This window comes from Pseudophryne corroboree, chromosome 2 (assembly GCF_028390025.1).
Source record: "Pseudophryne corroboree isolate aPseCor3 chromosome 2, aPseCor3.hap2, whole genome shotgun sequence".
Taxonomy (NCBI): Eukaryota; Metazoa; Chordata; class Amphibia; order Anura; family Myobatrachidae; genus Pseudophryne; species Pseudophryne corroboree.
In genome coordinates, this window is record NC_086445.1 from 32076892 (window position 1) to 32097912 (window position 21021).

The following is a 21021-nucleotide window of genomic DNA, read 5'->3' on the forward strand; positions in this document are numbered from 1 at the left end:
TATGACTGATAGAAGGTCCAGCCTAATGGCCACGAGGGGAAGCAGTGGTCTGCCTGCTCTGGCAGGATATTAGAATGAAATAGGGAACATTACACACGTGAGGGGTCTTGTTATCTTATATATTGAACCACCTTCACATACACAGTACAATAAATTTGTAAAACAAAAACCGTGCATCTAGCATTGTAACAAACAACATATAAATATTAAATATCACAATACATTCCTTATGAGCGTGTCATAATTCCTCAATGGAATCTTTCCAGATAAAGTGTCCTTTTCATCCATCAATTGTATTGGCAGATACCACATTTCTTATTGCTGTTCTGAAAGGCATGGATGAGACCAGCATTTGGAGGGCACGCTGATACTTGTAGTGCCATTAGCAGAACCTAGGGGAGTCTCCAGGTAAGCTTGCTCCCTATTAAGATATTTTTGTGTATGTGCCATTACCATGTGGCCTTATACTAGGCAGTTATATGACCCAAGTAGGATGCCGTTCCTAGTTTTATGCATGAGTTTGGGGCACGGTGCCCCCTGGGCTAGTAGAGCTGAGATGCTTTGTGGTAGCACACTGTACTATTTCATTTAGCACATTTTGTAATACTTTCAAATATTTTTTTCTACTAATACTATTTTTTTAACCATTTAATTCCACCTTTCACTTGTGTATCACCTTTTAATGCATAGCTTTAGCTTCTTTCTTCTTAACATTCATTAACACTTTAGCTTCTCACTGGTGTGCTGCCCTAGGGTAGCTGGCCCTTCCTGCCTTGTGGGGTTTCACGCCCCAGACTTAGACTTAGTATTAGGGACCTCCAGTATCAGAGACACCATCACCTGCGGCCAAAAATGAATATTGTTACGTTCACTGTACTCGGTACTCAAGGAACAGGGTGGACAAGCTCCGAGTACAGGAACATAATGCTGTAGTTAGGATAAAGTTCAGCAGATACCCCCAAGAAGCCCTGACTCCGTTGTCTCACCCTCGTGGTCAGTCTACGCCTGCGAGACTATGTTTGCTTTGGCCCACGGCAGCCGCGTTTGAAGGGCGGATTAAGTCTGCCCAACTCCGATGCCCCCCGGTCTTAGTTGGAGACAAGGCGTAAACTGAGATAGACGATAACAAGGGGAACCTCTAACTAAAACCTGAAACAGAGTTAGGGGCAACTCCAGAACTCTAACAAAAGTATGTGCGGCTCAGCCGCCAAGACAAATAACAAAAGGCAATGCAGCCCACACGACACCGTCGTATACCAGCAAGGACAGCCAAAGCAGAGACCTCCGCAGAAAACACCAAAGGAAAATAACGGACAGATACGGCCAAGGCCGTTAGGTGCGGCAAAGCCACTACTCACAACACCGGAGCTAATTCAGGCAGGTGAACTGGAACCCCGAGGCCGCAGACACAGGCTCACAGGAATGGAAAGCTGGAAGGATTCCAACAACAGGCTTCCGGACACCAGAACTCAGGACTACAGGATAAAGGGTTGACAGAATCACTGGGTTTCAGGACAGGAACGCTCCAGAGCAGGAAGCAGCTCACAAGAAGCTCCCGACTCTGACAGAACCGAGTACACAGGATTCCAGTATCAGACAGGGCCAGGACACAGATGCAATACTGGACAAGACACTAATCAGGAACATCCAGGTATAACAACAAACGTCTATCACCAGCTCAGAACTGCAGAGATAGCTAGGTAATAAGGGAACACGCCCCAATCAGGATGGCTGGAAGCCAGGCACACTGTAATGGCCAAGTACCTGCAGGTGAGAGTAACAGACAAGAGCCAGATTGCAGTACAGAGACTCACCACATAATGATCAACTATCAGACAGGTGAGGCTAAACACATAGAAACAGGCTGCAATTACACCGACTCACCACCGGCGGCCAACAAGAGTCTTCTAAACAAATACAATGGAAATCCTGGCATGCAAACAGAATTATAATACATGAAATAAATAAACAGAATGCAAACAGGAATGAACCACTGCTTGTGGTTCATAACAAATATACTTAAAACCTGGACCATTAATGCTCATTGAGTTTGGGAATCACTGATCTAAACAAATGTGACCACTGTATTCATGAGGATCCCTCTACATATCACCCACTAGGTAATACACTCATAGAAAAAAACACTTCAAAGGGCATGTCAATTACTTTTTTATCTCTCCAAAAGGAGTGCGTCAAATCATTGGTCTCCCATCACATAACAGATGTAGGCCCGAAAATCAGAAGAAGCAGGTGACAGTGTTACTGTAACACATTTTTAAAGAAATCTCAGCATAAAGCACATGTAATATTGTGCAGCTGCACTCTGGCAGAAGTAAAATAGAAAGGCGTATATCAAACAGATGGAGATAGATGTTAAATTACTTGGGTATCGACCAACAGATTAATTGCTTCTACACTGGACAGGAGCACAACAGCTACTAAATACTTCTCACCAACGCGTTTCACACCTCAATAGGATATTTTTCATAATAGTACAATAAATGGGCAGAAAGTTTACATAACAAGTATCCAATTCTATTATTGCAAATACTGTAAGACACAAAATATAGCATTTTTATTTGTTCAATGTTTATAGTATCACAAATACTATATGGACAGGATTATCTTTCACACACAGTATGACAAATACTTTTATGTTTAGTACACTGTAATCTTCTTACTATGTTGTATCTACTGCAGTTCCACCAAATGGGTTTGTTTAAGGCAGAATCAGTGAATTAGCTGTTTGGATGCTGTCATCGTCAGCTCACAACTAACACCATGGTCTGAGCACCCACAAGTCATGTGACTCCTATCAGATGCAATTGTGGTTCTTCAGTTGTTATCTAAAATGCACTTTGTGATGACACACCTAAACTATACTTTGACCATATCAAATCAACACCTACAACCCATGTCCCACCTCATTTGGCATAGAATCATAGATACAAGATACTTCCAAGTTGTAACAGCAAAACACGTATCAGAAACAATTGGGGATGCATGAAAAGTTGCTGAATGTGCTGTTAAGTCATCTGTAAATGAGGTCCTATGTTACAAGATAAGTATTTCAATAATTAATCTTTGCACTAAAACATTTTTCGTTGGGTTTAATGCAGTATTGATTAAAAGCATGAAAATTATAGATTAACTGCCCATGGGGCTGATTCTGAGTCAGACATAGAAATACATTAGCAGCGTCTTTTGGCGCTCACCCGCCAGGTTTTTATGTTACTGCCAGTATCAAGTCTTTCCCTGGTGGAGATTAAATTTAGTACAATTTTTTTAAAATGTTTTCTCAACACATCATCCCGGATTCCATAGATTAAAGGACTGAGAAATCGCGGCACATAGGTAAAAATAAAAAAGTTTGTCACGTGTATCGGCGCTGCTGCTTGGAGAGAAAATGCCTGTGTAAGCGTATTCACTAAGGACCCCAGGCATAGGAGAAACTGGAAGGTGTGGACCAGAACTGTCTTCCCGGCTTTGGAAGCAGAAGATGACTGAGAACTTGCTTTTAGGGCAACCAGCATAATCTTCACATATGTAAATATGATGACAAGTCCCACAGAGCTGAAACACAATATGAGATCAATGGATCTAATAATATTTTGAAAGTTATTCACTATCAGACTTCGCAGTCCACATACAATATAGAGATGGAATATATTTGTAAATGATGAGAACATGACGCATAACTCAGCAACATACGGGATCATCAGCACCAAACATATAATGGTGAAAGCAGCTTTGGCTCTTTGTGGGGTGCACAGCTGGGCATGTCGCAGTGGGTAGCAAATGGCGACATATTGCTCTACAGCCATGGCTGCCAGGTTGTATGGAGTTACTCTAAATGTCATTGCAGAAACAGTGTACAAAATGTAGCAAAGTGGCACAGGGACATATAATAAATATAATGATGCAAACATCATGAAAAATGTCACAATTAAATAGCTTGTGTCATTAATGAGCATACAAACAAACAGAACGTAGCGAGCAGTCTGCTGGAGCTCTGGTGTTAGGAAGAAGACGTTCAGCATCACTGTGACATAGTAGAAGAAGAAGCAGAACCCCACTATTATCAAGGCTGTAATGATCCACATTGTGTACACAGTCACTTTACTGTTTGTGAAGGACTCTTGTGTCAGGTTGTTGTGAAGTACTGATGAGTTGATCATTATTGGAAGAGTCATGTTCTCCTTTTCCAGTGATGTCACAAACAAAAAGACAATAAAAAGGAATATTATCATCCATGCAAACACATAGGGTTAAATGTAGTAGTCTACGAGCTTCTGGAGGTGCAGAACTTTGTACAAGGTGATATGAGGATCCGGTGCATGGGATGCCGGTAGTCAGAATCCTGGCAGTGGCATCCTGATGCGCAGACTCCTAACACCTGCTAGGAAAGTGTTCTAACCCTATCCCTCTACCCTTCTAACCCTCCCTGCCCGCAGCCTCTCCCTAACCCTCCCCTTATAGCCTAACCCTATCCCTCTACCCTTCTAACCCTCCCTGCCCGCAGCCTATCCCTAACCCTCCCCTAATAGCCTAACCCTATCCCTCTACCCTTCTAACCCTCCCTGCCCACAGCCTATCCCTAACCCTCCCCTTATAGCCTAACCCTATCCCTCTACCCTTCTAACCTTCCCTGCCCGCAGCCTATCCCTAACCCTCCCCTTATAGCCTAACCCTATCCCTCTACCCTTCTAACCCTCCCTGCCCACAGCCTATCCCTAACCCTCCCCTTATAGCCTAACCCTATCCCTCTACCCTTCTAACCCTCCCTGCCCACAGCCTATCCCTAACCCTCCCCTTATAGCCTAACCCTATCCCTCTACCCTTCTAACCCTCCCTGCCCACAGCCTATCCCTAACCCTCCCCTTATAGCCTAAACCTATCCCTCTACCCTTCTAACCCTCCCTGCCCGCAGCCTATCCCTAACCCTCCCCTTATAGCCTAAACCTATCCCTCTACCCTTCTAACCCTCCCTGCCCACAGCCTATCCCTAACCCTCCCCTTATAGCCTAACCCTATCCCTCTACCCTTCTAACCCTCCCTGCCCGCAGCCTATCCCTAACCCTCCCCTTATAGCCTAACCCTATCCCTCTACCCTTCTAACCCTCCCTGCCCACAGCCTATCCCTAACCCTCCCCTTATAGCCTAACCCTATCCCTCTACCCTTCTAACCCTCCCTGCCCACAGCCTATCCCTAACCCTCCCCTTATAGCCTAACCCTATCCCTCTACCCTTCTAACCCTCCCTGCCCGCAGCCTATCCCTAACCCTCCCCTTATAGCCTAACCCTATCCCTCTACCCTTCTAACCCTCCCTGCCCACAGCCTATCCCTAACCCTCCCCTTATAGCCTATCCCTCTACCCTTCTAACCCTCCCTGCCCACAGCCTATCCCTAACCCTCCCCTTATAGCCTAACCCTATCCCTCTACCCTTCTAACCCTCCCTGCCCACAGCCTATCCCTAACCCTCCACTTATATCCTAACCCTATCCCTCTACCCTTCTAACCCTCCCTGCCCACAGCCTATCCCTAACCCTCCCCTTATAGCCTAACCCTATCCCTCTACCTTTCTAACCCTCCCTGCCCGCAGCCTATCCCTAACCCTCCCCTTATAGCCTAACCCTATCCCTCTACCCTTCTAACCCTCCCTGCCCACAGCCTATCCTTAACCCTCCCCTTATAGCCTAACCCTATCCCTCTACCCTTCTAACCCTCCCTGCCCGCAGCCTATCCCTAACCCTCCCCTTATAGCCTAACCCTATCCCTCTACCCTTCTAACCCTCCCTGCCCACAACCTATCCCTAACCCTCCCCTTATAGCCTAACCCTATCCCTCTACCCTTCTAACCCTCCCTGCCCGCAGCCTTTCCCTAACCCTCCCCTTATAGCCTAACCCTATCCCTCTACCCTTCTAACCCTCCCTGCCCGCAGCCTATCCCTAACCCTCCCCTTATAGCCTAACCCTATCCCTCTACCCTTCTAACCCTCCCTGCCCGCAGCCTATCCCTAACCCTCCCCTTATAGCCTAACCCTATCCCTCTACTCTTCTAACCCTCCCTGCCCGCAGCCTATCCCTAACCCTCCCCTTATAGCCTAACCCTATCCCTCTACCCTTCTTACCCTCCCTGCCCACAGCCTATCCCTAACCCTCCCCTTATAGCCTAAACCTATCCCTCTACCCTTCTAACCCTCCCTGCCCACAGCCTATCCCTAACCCTCCCCTTATAGCCTAACCCTATCCCTCTACCCTTCTAACCCTCCCTGCCCGCAGCCTATCCCTAACCCTCCCCTTATAGCCTAACTCTATCCCTCTACCCTTCTAACCCTCCCTGCCCACAGCCTATCCCTAACCCTCCCCTTATAGCCTAACCCTATCCCTCTACCCTTCTAACCCTCCCTGCCCACAGCCTATCCCTAACCCTCCCCTTATAGCCTAACTCTATCCCTCTACCCTTCTAACCCTCCCTGCCCACAGCCTATCCCTAACCCTCCCCTTATAGCCTAACCCTATCCCTCCCCGCTTTGTGCCTAAACCAAACCTTCCCTCTCCGCAGCCTAACTTTAACCCTCCCCCTTAGTTCCTAACAGGGGCGGATCCAGAAGAAAATGATAGGGGGGGCACCATGGAAGGGGCAAGTACATTTGCGTGCGGCTTCGGTGCATGTGAGGTGGCGCTTCTTATACAATGCCCACAGTTGTAGCGCTCATTATGCAATGTCCACTGTACTGGTAGTGCCCCTTATATAGACCCCAAGTAGTGGTGCCCCTTTTGCAATGCCCGTATTGCCCCCAGTAGTAATGTTGCCTGTAGTAATGCCCCCAGTCATTATGCCCCCAGTGGTAATTCCCCTGCAGTCATGACCCCAGTAGTTTACCCCCCTTTAGTTTAGCCTCCCAGTGGTAATGCCCCCAGTAGTTTAGCCACCAGTAGTAATGCCCCCTGTAGTTTGCCCCATTGTAGTTTAGTCCCTGTAGTTATGCCCCCTTGTAGCTTAGCCTTCAGTAGTAATGCCCCCAGTAGTTTGGCCCCTGTAGTTATCCCCCAGTAGTTTGGCCCCTGTAGTTAAGCCCCCAGTAGTTTGCCCCCCCTGTAGTTCAGCCCCCAAGTAGTAATGCCCCTGTAGTTAAGCCACCAGTAGTAATGACCCTGTAGTTACGCCGCCAGTAGTTGGCACCTTTGTAGTTGGCCCCCAGTAATAGTCCCCCAGTTGTTTGCCCCCAGTAGATGCCCCCCAGTAATAACGTCATCCAGTAGTTTGCCCCCAGTAGTAATGCCCCTTATGAGTTTGCCCCCAATAGATGACCTCCCAGTAGTAATGCCCCCAGTAGATGACCCCCAGTAATAATGCCCCCAGTAGATGGCCCCCAGTAAAAATTTCCCCCAGTAGCTGCCCCCAATAGATGACCCCCCAGAAGTAATGCCCCCAGTAGATGCCCCCCAGTAATAATGCCCCAGTAGCTGCCCCCAATAGATGACCCCCAGTAATAATGCCCCCTACGAGTTTGCCCCAATAGATGACCCCCTGTAGTAATGCCCCCAGTAGATGGCCCCCAGTAAAAATGTCCCCCAGTAGCTGCCCCCAATAGATGACCCCTCAGTAGTGATGCCCCCAGTAGATGCCCCCCAGTTATAATGCCCCCAGTAGTTTGCCCCCCAGTAGTAATGCCCCTTGTTGATGCCCCCCCAGTAGTAATATCCCCCGTAGTTAGCCCCCAGGAGATGCCCCCGCTGCATTAAGGAAGAAAAAAACATACTTACCGAGCCCCGTTCCCGCGCCGCTGCAGTCCTCCTCCTCCCTGGGCGTCCGCTCCTCAGTCAGCACTATGAGAGAGACGTCATGACTGACGTCTCTCCCATAGCGCACGCCGCACAGTGACAGCGCCGGAGGCCGGAGCTCAGTACTGAGCTCCTGCCTCCGGCTGCCGCTGTGCAGGGAGACGAGCGCCCGCTGGTAACACAATCTCAGCGGGCGCCCGTCATCTCCCTGTGCGGCGCCGGGGGAGCGCAGGGGGAGAACGGGGGACGGAGGCCAGAAATGACAGGGGGGGCACGGGCCCGAGTGCCCCCCCCTGGATCCGCCACTGGTGCCTAACCCTTACCAGTGGTCTATTTCCCACTAGGCACAGGAGGCATGTGCCTATGGACAGCAATTGCTGGTGGGAGGGGTGGCACACCAGGCTGCTGAGGCCAGGTGATTTTTTTTTTTGTCATTATGAATTATATTGTTAATATTTTATTTTGGTACTGACAGGCGCGGGACAATGGGCAGCAATTGTGGTACAGGAAGTGTTAGTGTGTTGAGCTTGGAACTACTTTGGTGGACTTGAGGCATTCGGACTGGTCCCAAAATGAAGGGGGCAGTGACGTGAAGCGAAGGGGGAGGAGTGGCAGCCAATAATGTGCCCAGGGTCATCCCCTAAATCTGTCCATGACCCTAACCCTCCCTTTTTAGTAGCTAGCCCTATCTCCCCACAGCCTAACCCTAAATTTCCCTCCCACAGCCCAACCCTAACCCTGCCTCTAGTTCCTAAACCTAACACCCCCCACCCCACCCCCCACAGCCTAACCGTAACCCCCAACATAAGCCAACATTGGGGATTCTGGCACCGACATTGTCATCCATATCGGCATCTTGGCATCAGTCTTCTGACCAGTGTCGGGATTCCAGCATTTGGATTCAGAATGCCAACATCCTGAACGCAGGTATGCTGACCGCCTCCCCTTGTGCAAGTCTGCCCATATTTTGAAAGTGGCAATCATTTACAAAGCATAAGCAGCAGATTCAGTCCCAGACCTCCGCCAGCTCGCAGGCTGTTATATATATTGCATGCAAGCTCGGCACTCACGAATCGGAAGACAACGGGCTGAGTGCCATCCAAAACATAAGTATATAGAGAGAATAGGAGGTGGCACTCACAGACTGACACGTTGGAACAGTATGAATTCTACGTTTCGGTTTTTAATAACCTTCATCAGGATTCCTGATGAAAGTTATTAAAAACCAAAACGTAGAATTCATACTGTTCCAACGTGTCAATCTGTGAGTGCCGCCTCCTATTCTCTCTCTCTCTCTCTCTATATATATATATATATATATATATATATAAAAAACAACAAACTAATATCCCAGTGCACTAATACATATATGACCATAAATTCAGTGGCAAAAGGAGTTATAGAAGAATCGGCCTCATTGAGCCAATCAGGAATTCAGTGTACCAGAGACCTTTATTTTGGCAACACAGATGCAAAGCACCCTAGAATAAAACCCTCTCACCAGGAAAGATCACCACAAAAGATGACAACCATTAGTGGTCAAGCAATGATGTTTTATTTGTTTAACATTTTTTTAATAAAAAAGATAAAAATGACAAAATATTGAAACACTAAACAGATTCATATAAATGTCAATGTACAGAAGATGGTATAAATCTCCCCTCACCTTAACAAAGGTGTGAGCTCAGGGTGGAGAATATCAAAACAATGACACAATGAGTAAGATTGGTGACCCTACGCGTTTCGTCTCTATGACTTCATCAGGGGTATGAAGCTTTTAAAGGTGAGGAGAATAAACTGAGAGGAGAGTTGGAATTATGATTTAATTAACCTAACCATTTTGGGATAATGTGTGCTCATAAGAGTACATACCAATGTGGCCTTAAGGAGAATATATGAGGAAAGCCATTACTCAATTCCATTATTGAAGACTATCATAGAATCTGAAAGAGGAGGATTCCAATTATGATTCCATTATACAACAATATGTCAAATTAATACAAGAAAGGGGAATGCAACTATACATACCATTTGGTATAGAGATAAAAAGAAATCAATTTCAATGGAAATCTCAAACGTGATTAATATGTGGAATCTACAAATGCCCTGAAAGAGTGTTTTATATACAAAAGACATAATTAGTCATCACAATACTGGGTGACCGTCAATTAGTGATTTAGACATAGGGTTCAGCAAGTACAAAATATAGACCCATACGTACCAGTAAGGATGATTTACTTTCTTACTAGTGACCAATGGACCACTACAATAGTGGAATAAAATCACACTTGCACCTTAAATGAAACAACAAACAGAGAGTGTATTCATATCTTACAGAAATGTCCTGGTAAATAACCGGCTTCCACTAATGATTCCCACTTAATGTCATTAGACTATGGCTGTCAAAGCACATCATTGATTTTCATTTAACAACATTGTCAAGGCACATAATTAATATTAAACAACATTGTCAAAGCACATAATTAGTGTTAGCAAAACTACAAGTCACATTATTACCATACATAATTGTTTCCACATTTTACCAGGAAACATTCACTCTTCCCTATTTAACTTGGAAATATTGTATCAAACAGAAAAATAGACATTCTAATGATATAAGATGGATAAGTCAGCAATACTTACAAGCTCCAAATAGGTGATTGTATACAGGTCACCATCAGACTAAAATGGCGAGAGTTCCCCCCTGGGTTTATAAACCCCTTTAGGTGTGACATCACATCCTGTAGACTAATACTGTAGGTTTAATGTTTGAAATGACTACAAGGAATATTGGTAGTAACCCCAGGGCACCATGGCAATATTAGCTTCTAAATTAATTATATGTGTGCCTCAATTCCAGCTTACTGCCTTAGTAATTTAACACAAAAACTGTAAATTGGGTATTTACCCATAATTCCCTATGAATAATGACATTCCTGGTATTTCCTTTTGTGTGAACTGTATTAAATAAATACAAATATTTTATTTACACTGCAAAGCTTTACAGTAAGTGACTGGCCAGTTTGTCAGGGCTTGTTATGGTATAGTATTCTGCAGTGCCATATTCATCTGCTGCTGTTGTTTTCAGCCCTGTAAATTTCATTAGTGGAGCAATCACCACCCAGTGGTGAAGCTGTGCATTGCATGCTGTGGATCCTCTTTCTCCTTAGTACGCTTTACCATGCCAAACTGCACTTTATTTACACTGCGACTAAGATGAATGTATGGTGCAACTACAGCAAGGATGAGAGTGGCTATATATATATATATATATATATAATAACACTGAACACTATTCCACTGGGTTCACTCGCCCCTGTCCTGACCCTATGACCCTTGTCCTATCACTGTCCTGTCCCCTCTGTCACAGCGCTATCACTCTTCTCTCCTGTCCCCTCTGTGCTGTCTGTATCCTCTCTGACCTTGCCCTGTCACATCTGTCCTGTTCCTGTCACTCCTCTCTCCTGTCCCCTCTGTTCTAGCCCTGTCCATGCCACCTCTATCCTGGCGCTGTCACTTCTGTACTGTCCCTGTCACCTCTGTCCTGCCTTGACTTTTGTTCTGTCATCACTGTCCTGTCCCTGTCACATCTTTCCTGCCCTGTCACCTCTGTCCTGCCCTGTCACCTCTGTCCTGGTCCTGTCCCCACTGTCATGTCCCTGTCACACCTTTCTCCTGTCCCTTATATTCTGTCCAGTACCTTTTCCCTCTGTCCTAATCCTCTCCCTGTCACCCAGTGTCTTCCTGCCACCCATTATCTCCCGATCTCCCTTTCCCTCCTCAGTCACCCACTATCTCCCAGTCACCCACTATCTCCCCACCTCCCTTACCTTAACTATCTCCCCCGGGGGGGGGGGGGGGGACAGACAGAATCTTGCCTAAGGCATCAAATTGGCTAGGGCCGGCTCTGGCTGCTGGAAGCTAAACTTCCAGCAGCTGCTGGGCTCACAGTGCCTGGCCAACCCATCCTGACCCTTGGCATTGCCTCCTCCTGCTCTCCCTGACTGTGGCTGCAAGAATAAATCCTCTTCTTACAGTCCGAATACTAATAGAACACTGAAGCAGCAGCTTCCCATGACCCCAGGGATCAGATATAATGACAGTGATCGGTGATCCAAGACTGTAGGAAGAGAATCTTCCTGCATCCTGGACTCACTGCAACCACACATCCCCCTGTCTCTCTGTGTCCCCAGGCAGCAGGAAATTCCCACCACCTGCTGCTGGCTGCCCTTCATGCAGGATTGTGAAGTTCTATGAGAAGTGTAACTGAGGAGAAACAGCGTTTTAAACAGTAAAAAAAAGGAGAGAAAAAAGGATTTCTTTTGTCAACTCTAAACAATATATACAATATTACCAGTTAAGTGGTGAAGAGTGTTTCCATCAATTTTTTTACTACTGATGTAAGGCTCATTGGTCGGTAGTTGCTTGCCTATTCCTTGCTTCCACTTTTGTGCAGTGGGATTCATTTTTTTCTTTTTCAGTCCTCTGGAATTACTCATGTAGCTAGTAACTGGTTGAATAATTCTGTTAATGGTGTTATAAGCACCCTTTTAAGCTCCTTTAGTAGCCTTGGATGTATTCCATCCGGCACCATTGATTTATTCTCTTTTAGTTTTGAGAGTTCTGTTAGGACCTTCTCCTCTATAAATGTACTTTATTATAACAGCTTTCCTCTCATTAATCTAAACTTATTCTTAGACACATGTTGCCTATATATCTACATTGTGCGTATTATTTGGCTAATCTGACCCAGGTCATAAGTATGAAAGGATGTATTAGACATATGCATTTTCCTATTGGTTCCATTTATCAGTTATCAGTGTCATGAGGAAAGTTGTGCTTTTCAACTTGAAAGATTGAGTGGTGGCTGGATTCCTAGTTTCCTAAGTTCAGTCTTTGCTATCCCTACGAGTCCCAATTAGATAATGGTTTGCTTCTTCTTCAAACTGCATGGAAAAGACTTCCACTTTCACTTTAAATACTGCAGTTCAGTTATAGTTTTCAGTCCTTCTGGAGGAAAATATACAGTTCAGTTTTGCAGGCTACAACTCACCCTTACTATTATGTTCTCCTGCAGTTTATGCAGGTATTTAGGTCACCTATTACACCACGTTATTACAAATGTCAAGAAAGTGGCTTTGATTACTGGGGGCAGTCTGGCTGTTTTCTTGCTGGCTGACTGAAGTTCTTTCTAACTGAAACATCTATTTCTGGTTCTGTCTGAATAAGGTGTGAACATCAATTGGTGTAACAGTGTATTTACTGCAGAGTGAGAGTGAATTTCAGCACCTTTCCTGTGGACAGCTAAAGAAAGACTGTCTTCCATGCAGTCTGTTGAGCACTTCAGAAGGAGTGGAGTTGTCTGGATGAATGGCCATACCAACAACGAGAAGGGGCAATGACGTTTCCTCTGCTTCTACCAGCTTCTTCTTTCACTGCCATTTCCTTCTTTCAGGCTGCCATCGGATCTGGGCCAGGACATCACAGCAGAAAAAACATCACTCAGCTGCCCAATGGACAGTCCCTGCTCCCATTAATTATTATGCATCTGAGGTCAAGGTCTTTCAAATTCTTCAAAAGGAACCTAAAAGTGTTTTGGTTTTGGATCTGGATTGGTTTTGCCAAAACAACCCTTTCGGGTTTTGGTTTTGGATCTGGATGATTTTTGAAACAAACATAAAACAGCTAAAATAACAGAATTTGGGGGTAATTTGATCCTACGGTATTATAAACCTCAATAACATTAATTTCCACTCATTTCCAGTCTATTCTGAACACCTCACAATATTGTTTTTAGAATAAAGGTTGCACTGAGGTCGCTGTATGACTAAGCTAAGTGACACAAGTGTGCGGCACAAACACCTGGCCCATCTAGGAGTGGCACTGCAGTGTCAGACAGGATGGCAGATTTAAAAACTAGGCCCCAAACAGCACATCATGCAAAGAAGAAAAAGAGGTGCATTGAGGTAGCTTGAGGTTCTTGATCTTTCCCTATTTTATCGTCCAAATTATTGTTCTCCATTATTTTTATGGAGTTCTATAATAAAACCACACAGGGCAAACCCTGTAAAAATTATTTGAGTTAAATATTAGTAACCCCTTTATTTGGAGTAAATAATATACAGCACAGGACCGCACCACTGAACTTATACGGCAGCACCACTGGACTGGACTTATAAGGCAGTACCACTGGACTTATATGACAGTATCACTAGAATTATATGGCAGTACCACTGGACTTATATGGCAGTACCACTGGACTGTATGTATACGGCAGGACCACAGGATTTATATGGCAGTATCACTGGACTTATACAGTAGTACTACTGGACATATACGGTAGTATCACTGGAATTATATGGCAGTACCACTGGAATTATATAGCAGTACCACTGGACTTATATGGCAGCACCACTGGACTTATATGGCAGTACCCCTGAACTTATACAGCTGCACCACTGTTCTGGACTTATACTGCAGTACCCCAAGACTTATATGACAGTGCCCCTAGACTAATATTGCAATACCCCTAAACTTATACAGCTGCACCACTGTACTGGACTTATATGGCAGTACCCCAAGACTTATACGGCAGTACCCCTAGACTTAAACGGCAGTACCCCTGAACTTATGCAGCTGCACCTCTGTACTGGACTTATACAGCAGTACCACTGGACTTATACTGCAGTATCACTGGAATTATATGGCAGTACCACTGGAATTATATGCCAGTACCTCTGGAATTATATGGCAGTACCACTGGACTGGATTTATATGACAGTGCCACTGGATTTATACAGCAGTATAACTGGACATATATGGCAGTATCACTAGAACTATACGGCAGTATCACTGGAATTATATGGTAGTACCACTGGAATTATATGGCAGTACCACTGGAATTATACGGCAGTACCACTGGACTGGATTTATACAGCAGTACCACTGGATTTATACAGCAGTACCACAGGATAAACATGGCAGTATCACTGGACATATACGGCAGTACCACTGGACATATACAGAAGTATCACTGGACCTATACGGCAGTACCACTGGACATATATGGCAGTATCACTGGAATTATATGACAGTACCACTGGACTTCTATGACAGTACCCCTAAACTTATACCGCAGTATCACTGGACTGGATTTATACAGCAGTACCCCAAGACTTATATGGCAGTACCTCTAGATTTTTATGGCAGTACCCCTGAACTTACACAGCTGCACCACTGTACTGGAGTTATACGGCAGTACCCCAAGACTTATACGACAGTACCCCTGAAATTATACAGCTGCACTATTGTACTGAACTTATACGGCAGTACCCCAAGACTTATATGCAGTACCCCAAGACTTATACGGCAGTACGTACCCCTGGGCTTATATGGCAGCACAGGGACACCACCACTGTACTGATGCAGTACAACCCAGTACCACTGCAATGCACTGGACTTATACAGCAGCACTGGACATATGGCAGCAGAGGACACCACCACTGTAACTGGACTGATGCAGCATGATACACTATCATTGTACTGATGCAGGACAACACAGCACCACTGGACTGGACTTATACAGCTACACTGGACATATGGCAGCATAGGACACCACCACTGTGACTGGACTGATGCAGCATAAGAAGACACTACACTGGACTGAGTAGCACAAGACAGCACTGGAATCGCCACCCCACTTTCCTGCACAGACACTGTTGATGGAGACACGTCCACTCGCTACACTCTCCAATTCTAGAGTGAAAATGTCGGCGGCGCGCGGCTCCTTTTATGAAATCCAAAACCCACGAGAATCCGACAGCAGGATGATGACGTTTTGCTTCATTCTGTTTTCCGAGTCAAGCGGGAAGTCCCGAGCCGGACTCGGATCCGGGCTTGGGACGTGAAGTTCGGTAGGGTTCACTTCTCAAGGAACCAAACCCGCTCATCTCTAATGAGGAGTAACTGAAATTATCTGCATCAAAGAACACACTTACATTGAGGTTAGCTAGGAGGATATTTACAGATGATAGCTAGATAATACATTCTGCAGAACATCTCCCACAGTTGTGAAATAAGGGATACATTGTAAGTGCACCAACATCAGACTAAAAACGTACTGCGCAGGTTGAACTTACTGGGGAAATTATACAGTAAATAGTTTATAAACTTTCAGTAAGCTTTAGTATCCGCAGAAACCAGTGATAAACTTGCAGAGAAGAATTGAATACTCCCATGTCCCGTGACATCTGAAATCCTTTCAGTAAATAATGACCTCCCGTCTATCGTAGTTATAGAAAATACTGACCAGTCCGACAATCGGCCAGGAGATTATTATTCCATAAATCTTCGTCTGCTCTCACAGCTGACAGCCGTATCGCTCTGTAACTCTACCACCGATTCTCATTGGAATACAATAACCTGTACAATCCTGTCGGATTCTTATAAGAAAGAGGGTTCAAGAGAACTGGATAACCAAATTACATTCAGGAGGCTGATAACAGGAATTTAGGGGGTCATTCCGAGTTGATCGCTCGCTGACATTTTTTGCAGCACAGTGATCAGTTCTCTACTGCGCATGCATATGCACCGCAATGCGCAGGCGCATCATACTGGTACAAAGAGGATCGTTGCTGAGCAATGGATTTAATGGAGAATCAAATTGCACGGGCGATCGCAAGGAGATTGACAGGAAGAAGGCGTTTGTGGGTGGCAACTGACCGTTTTCTGGAAGTATTTGGAAAAACGCAGATGTGTCCAAGCATTTGCAGGGCGGGTGTCTGGCGTCAATTCCGGCACCAAAAAGACTGAAGTGATCACAAGGGCTGAGTAAGTCCAGATCAGTCCAGTGCTGCTGTATAAGTCCAGTCCAGTGGTGCTGTGTTGTGCTGCATCAGTTCGGTGGTGTATTGTGCTGCACCAGTCCAGTCACAGTGGTGGTGTCCTCTGCTGCCATATGTCCAGTGCTGCTGTATAAGTCCAGTCCATTGGTGCTGTGTTGTGCTACATCAGTACAGTGGTGGTGTGTTGTGCTGCATCTGTCCAGTCACTGTGGTGGTGTCCTCACCTGCCATATGTCCAGTGCTGCTGTATAAGTCCAGTCCAGTGGTGCTGTGTTGTGCTGCATCAGTTCGGTGGTGTATTGTGCTGCACCAGTCCAGTCACAGTGGTGGTGTCCTCTGCTGCTATATGTCCAGTGCTGCTGTATAAGTCCAGTCCAGTGGTGCTGTGTTGTGCTGCATCAGCCCAGTGTTTGGAGTCCCTGTGCTGCTGTATATGTCCAGTGGTACTGCTGTATATGTCCAGTGATCCTGCCATATATGTCCATTGATACTGTCGTATAAATCCAGTGATCCTGCCGTATAATTCCAGTAATACTGCCGTATAATTCCAGTGATCCTGCCGTATAAATCCAATGATATTGACGTATAATTCCAGTGATACTGCTGTATAAATCCAGTGATCCTGCCTTATAAAGCCAGTGATCCTGCCGTATAAGTCTAGTGATCCTGCCGTATAACTATAGTGGTACTGGCGTAAAAGTCCAGTCCAGTGATACTGCCGTATATGTGCAGAGATAATGCCGTATATGTCAATTGATACTGCCGTATATGTCCAGCGGTACTGCCGTAGAAATCCAGTGATCCTGCTGTGTAAATCCAGTGATCCTGCCGTATAATTCCAGAGATCCTGTGAAATAATTGCAGTTGTACTGGTGTATAAGTCCAGTCCAGTGATACTGCCGTATATGTCCAGTGATCCTGCTGTATATTTCCATTGATACTGATGTATAATTACAGTGATACTGCCATATAAATCCAGTGATCCTGCCATATAAATCCAGTGATCCTGCTGTAGAACTACAGTGGTACTGGTGTATAATTCCAGTGATACTGCCGTATAAATCCAGTGATCCTGCCATATAAATCCATTGATCCTGCCATATGCGTCCAGTGATCCTGCCGTATAACTGCAGTGGTACTGGCGTGTAAGTCCAGCCCAATGATACTGCTGTATAATTCCAGTGATCCTGCCTTATAATTCCAGTGATACTGCTGTATAAATCCGGTGATCCTGCCGTATAAGTCCAGTGATCCTGCCGTATAAGTCCAGTGGTACTGGTGTATAAGTCCAGTCCAGTGATACTGCCATATATGTCCATTGATACTACCGTATATGTCCATTGATACTGCCGTATATGTCCAGCAGTACTGCCATATAATTCCAGTGATCCTGCAGTACAATTACAGTGATCCTGCTGTATAATTACAGTGGTATTGACGTGTAAGTCCATTCCAGTGATACTGCCATATATGTCCATTGATACTGCTGTATATGTCCAGTGATTCTGCCATATATGTAGATGGATACTGCTGTATATGTTAAGCGGGACTGCCATATAAATCCAGTGATCCTGCCGTATAATTCCAGAGATCCTGCCGTATAAATCTAGTGATCCTGACGAATAAATCCAGTGATCCTGCTGTATAATTACAGTGGTACTGGCGTAAAAGTCCAGTCCAGTGATACTGCCGTATATGTCCAGTGATACTGCCATATACTGTATGTCCATTGATACTGCTGTATAAGTCCAGTGATCCTGTCGTATAATTACAGTGGTACTGGCGTATAAGTCCAGTCTAGTGATACTGCCGTATATACATATACCCTGTTGCAAAGTGGATTACTGAGGCTATAACAACTGTGCTGGTGTTAGACGTGCATCTGGTATCTGCCATTAGTGCATTGGGACTGCAGTGCCAACCCTGGATGGGTCAGGTGTTTGTGTCGCTTAGCTTAGTCATACAGCTACCTCATTGCCCTCTTTTACTTCTTGGCATAGGGGTATATGCAATTGTGGTCGAATTGCCGCAAATGTCGAAAAACGGGGCATCTTCGACACAAAAAACCTGTCGAATAGGATTCGACAATGCAATGCAGTACTTTTCATCAAAAAACCTGCCGTTTCAGATTCGACTTTTTGAAATTCGACAGTTGTCAAATTTGACATGTCTGCACTGGTAAAAATGCGGCTTTTCGACAAAAGTATATTCAATTGAAGAATGTCGATTCGACAACAGTGCTTTTCGACAGTAATTTCGTCAATTTCATTCAGCCTCACTTTTTTTATTGTGATTTTTTTATTGCTAATAGCATATCTATTTATATTAGAAGGGATTATGTACTTGGTTTGTCTATAAGGAGACACAAGTATTATTTATATATTTAAAAAAATTTTTTTTTTTACTGACTAAAATAATATGGAGAGATCAGAGTATGTTTTTTAGTGGGAAGGGGTGGGAATGGGTTAAAAATCCCGAAAAAAAATTGCGTGGGGTCCCCCCTCCTAAGCATAACCAGCCTTGGGCTCTTCGAGCCGGTCCTGGTTGTAAAAATACGGGGGGGAAATTGACAGGGGATCCCCCATATTTTTACAACCAGCACCGGGCTCTGCGCCTGGCTCTGGTGCAAAAAATATGGGGGACAAAAAGCGTTGGGGTCCCCGGTATTTTTAACACCAGCACCGGGCTCCACTAGCTGGGGAGATAATGCCACAGCCAGGGGACACTTTTATACTGGTCCCTGCGGCCGTGGCATTAAATACTCAACTAGTCACCCCTGGCCGGGGTACCCTGGAGGAGTGGGGACCTCTTAAATCAAGGGGTCCCCCCCTCCAGCCACCCAAGGGCCAGGGTTAAAGCCCGAGGCTGTCCCCCCCATTCAAGGGCTGCGGATGGGGGGCTGGTAGCCTTGTGTCAAAAAAAAGTATTGTTTTTTGTAGCAGAACTACAAGTCCCAGCAAGCCTCCCCCGCAAGCTGGTACTTGGAGAACCACAAGTACCAGCATGCGGGGGGGGGACCCCGTATTTTTTGCACCAGCACCAGGCGCAGAGCCCGGTGCTGGTTGTAAAAATACGGAGTATCCCCTGTCAATTTTTTCCCGTATTTTTACAACCAGGACCGGCTCGAAGAGCCCGAGGCTGGTTATGCTTAGGAGGGGGGACCCCGCGCAATTTTTTTTCTGTTTTATTCTACATTTTTGTGCCATCCAAAAAGTCGAATCCAGGACGCACATATCCGTCAATTGGTCTGATTTTCGACAGCGGGACTGTCGAATCCATTTTTTATTGAATATGTCGAATTCGGGTACCGGCGAGAGGGTATGTGACCGTCGAATTGTGTTGAATTTAAAAACGGTCGAATTCCAGCCGGAATTCGACCCCATTTGTATATACCCCATAATGTGCTATTTGGGAAATATTTTTTTTTATGCACCCTCCTATCTGACATTACAGTGCCACTACTAGATGGGCCAATTGTTTGTGTCGCTTAGCTTAGTCATACTACCTCATTGCACCCTTTTTTTCATCTTTGCTTGATGTGCTGTTTGGGGCCTTATTTTATATCTGTCCTCCTGTCTGACACTGCAGTGCACCTCCTACATGTGCCAGATGTTTGTGCCGCACACTTGTGTCGCTTAGCTTAGTCATACAGCAACCTCGGTGCACTTCTTTTTCTTCTTTGCATCATGTGCTCTTTGGGGACTATTTTTTAAATCTGCCAGCCTGTCTGACACTGCAGTGCCCCTCCTAGATGGGCCAGGTATTTGTGCCGCACAGTTGTGTGGCTTAGCTTAGTCATACAGCCACCTCGGTGTAATCTTTTGGCCTAAAATCAATATTGGTGTGAGGTGTTCAGAATAGACTGGAAATGAGTGGAAATGAATGTTATTGAGGTTAAAAATACCGTAGGATTAAAATTACCCCCAAGTTCTGTGCTCTAGCTGTTTTTATGTTTTTTCAAAAATCATCCAGATCCAAACCAAAACCAAAACACGAAAAAAGTGCCAGCCGCCCATCTCTAATATATCTATATATACACAGGTTGAGTATCCCATATCCAAATATTCCGAAATACAGAATATTGCGACATACAGACTTTTTTGAGTGAGATAGTGAAACCTTTGTTTTTTGATGGCTCAATGTACATAAACTTTATTTAATACACAAAGTTATTAAAAATATTGTATTAAATGACCTTCAGGCTGTGTGTATAAGGTATATATGAAACATAAATGAATTGCGTGAGTGTACACACACTTTGTTTAATGCACAAAGTTATAAAAAATATTGGCTAAAATTACCTTCAGGCTGTGTGTATAAGGTGTATAGGAAACATAAATGCATTCTGTGCTTAGACTTGGGTCCCATCGCCATGATATCTCATTATG

General features: G+C 45.1%; 1 protein-coding gene across 1 annotated transcript; it reads right to left on the reverse strand.

Moving 5' to 3' along the window:
* Positions 1-3191: 3191 nt before the first annotated feature.
* Positions 3192-4193, reverse strand: LOC134989801 (odorant receptor 131-2-like). Its single transcript, XM_063950628.1, has one exon. The coding sequence runs from the start codon at positions 4191-4193 to the stop codon at positions 3192-3194; it is 1002 nt and encodes a 333-aa protein (XP_063806698.1).
* Positions 4194-21021: the final 16828 nt, after the last annotated feature.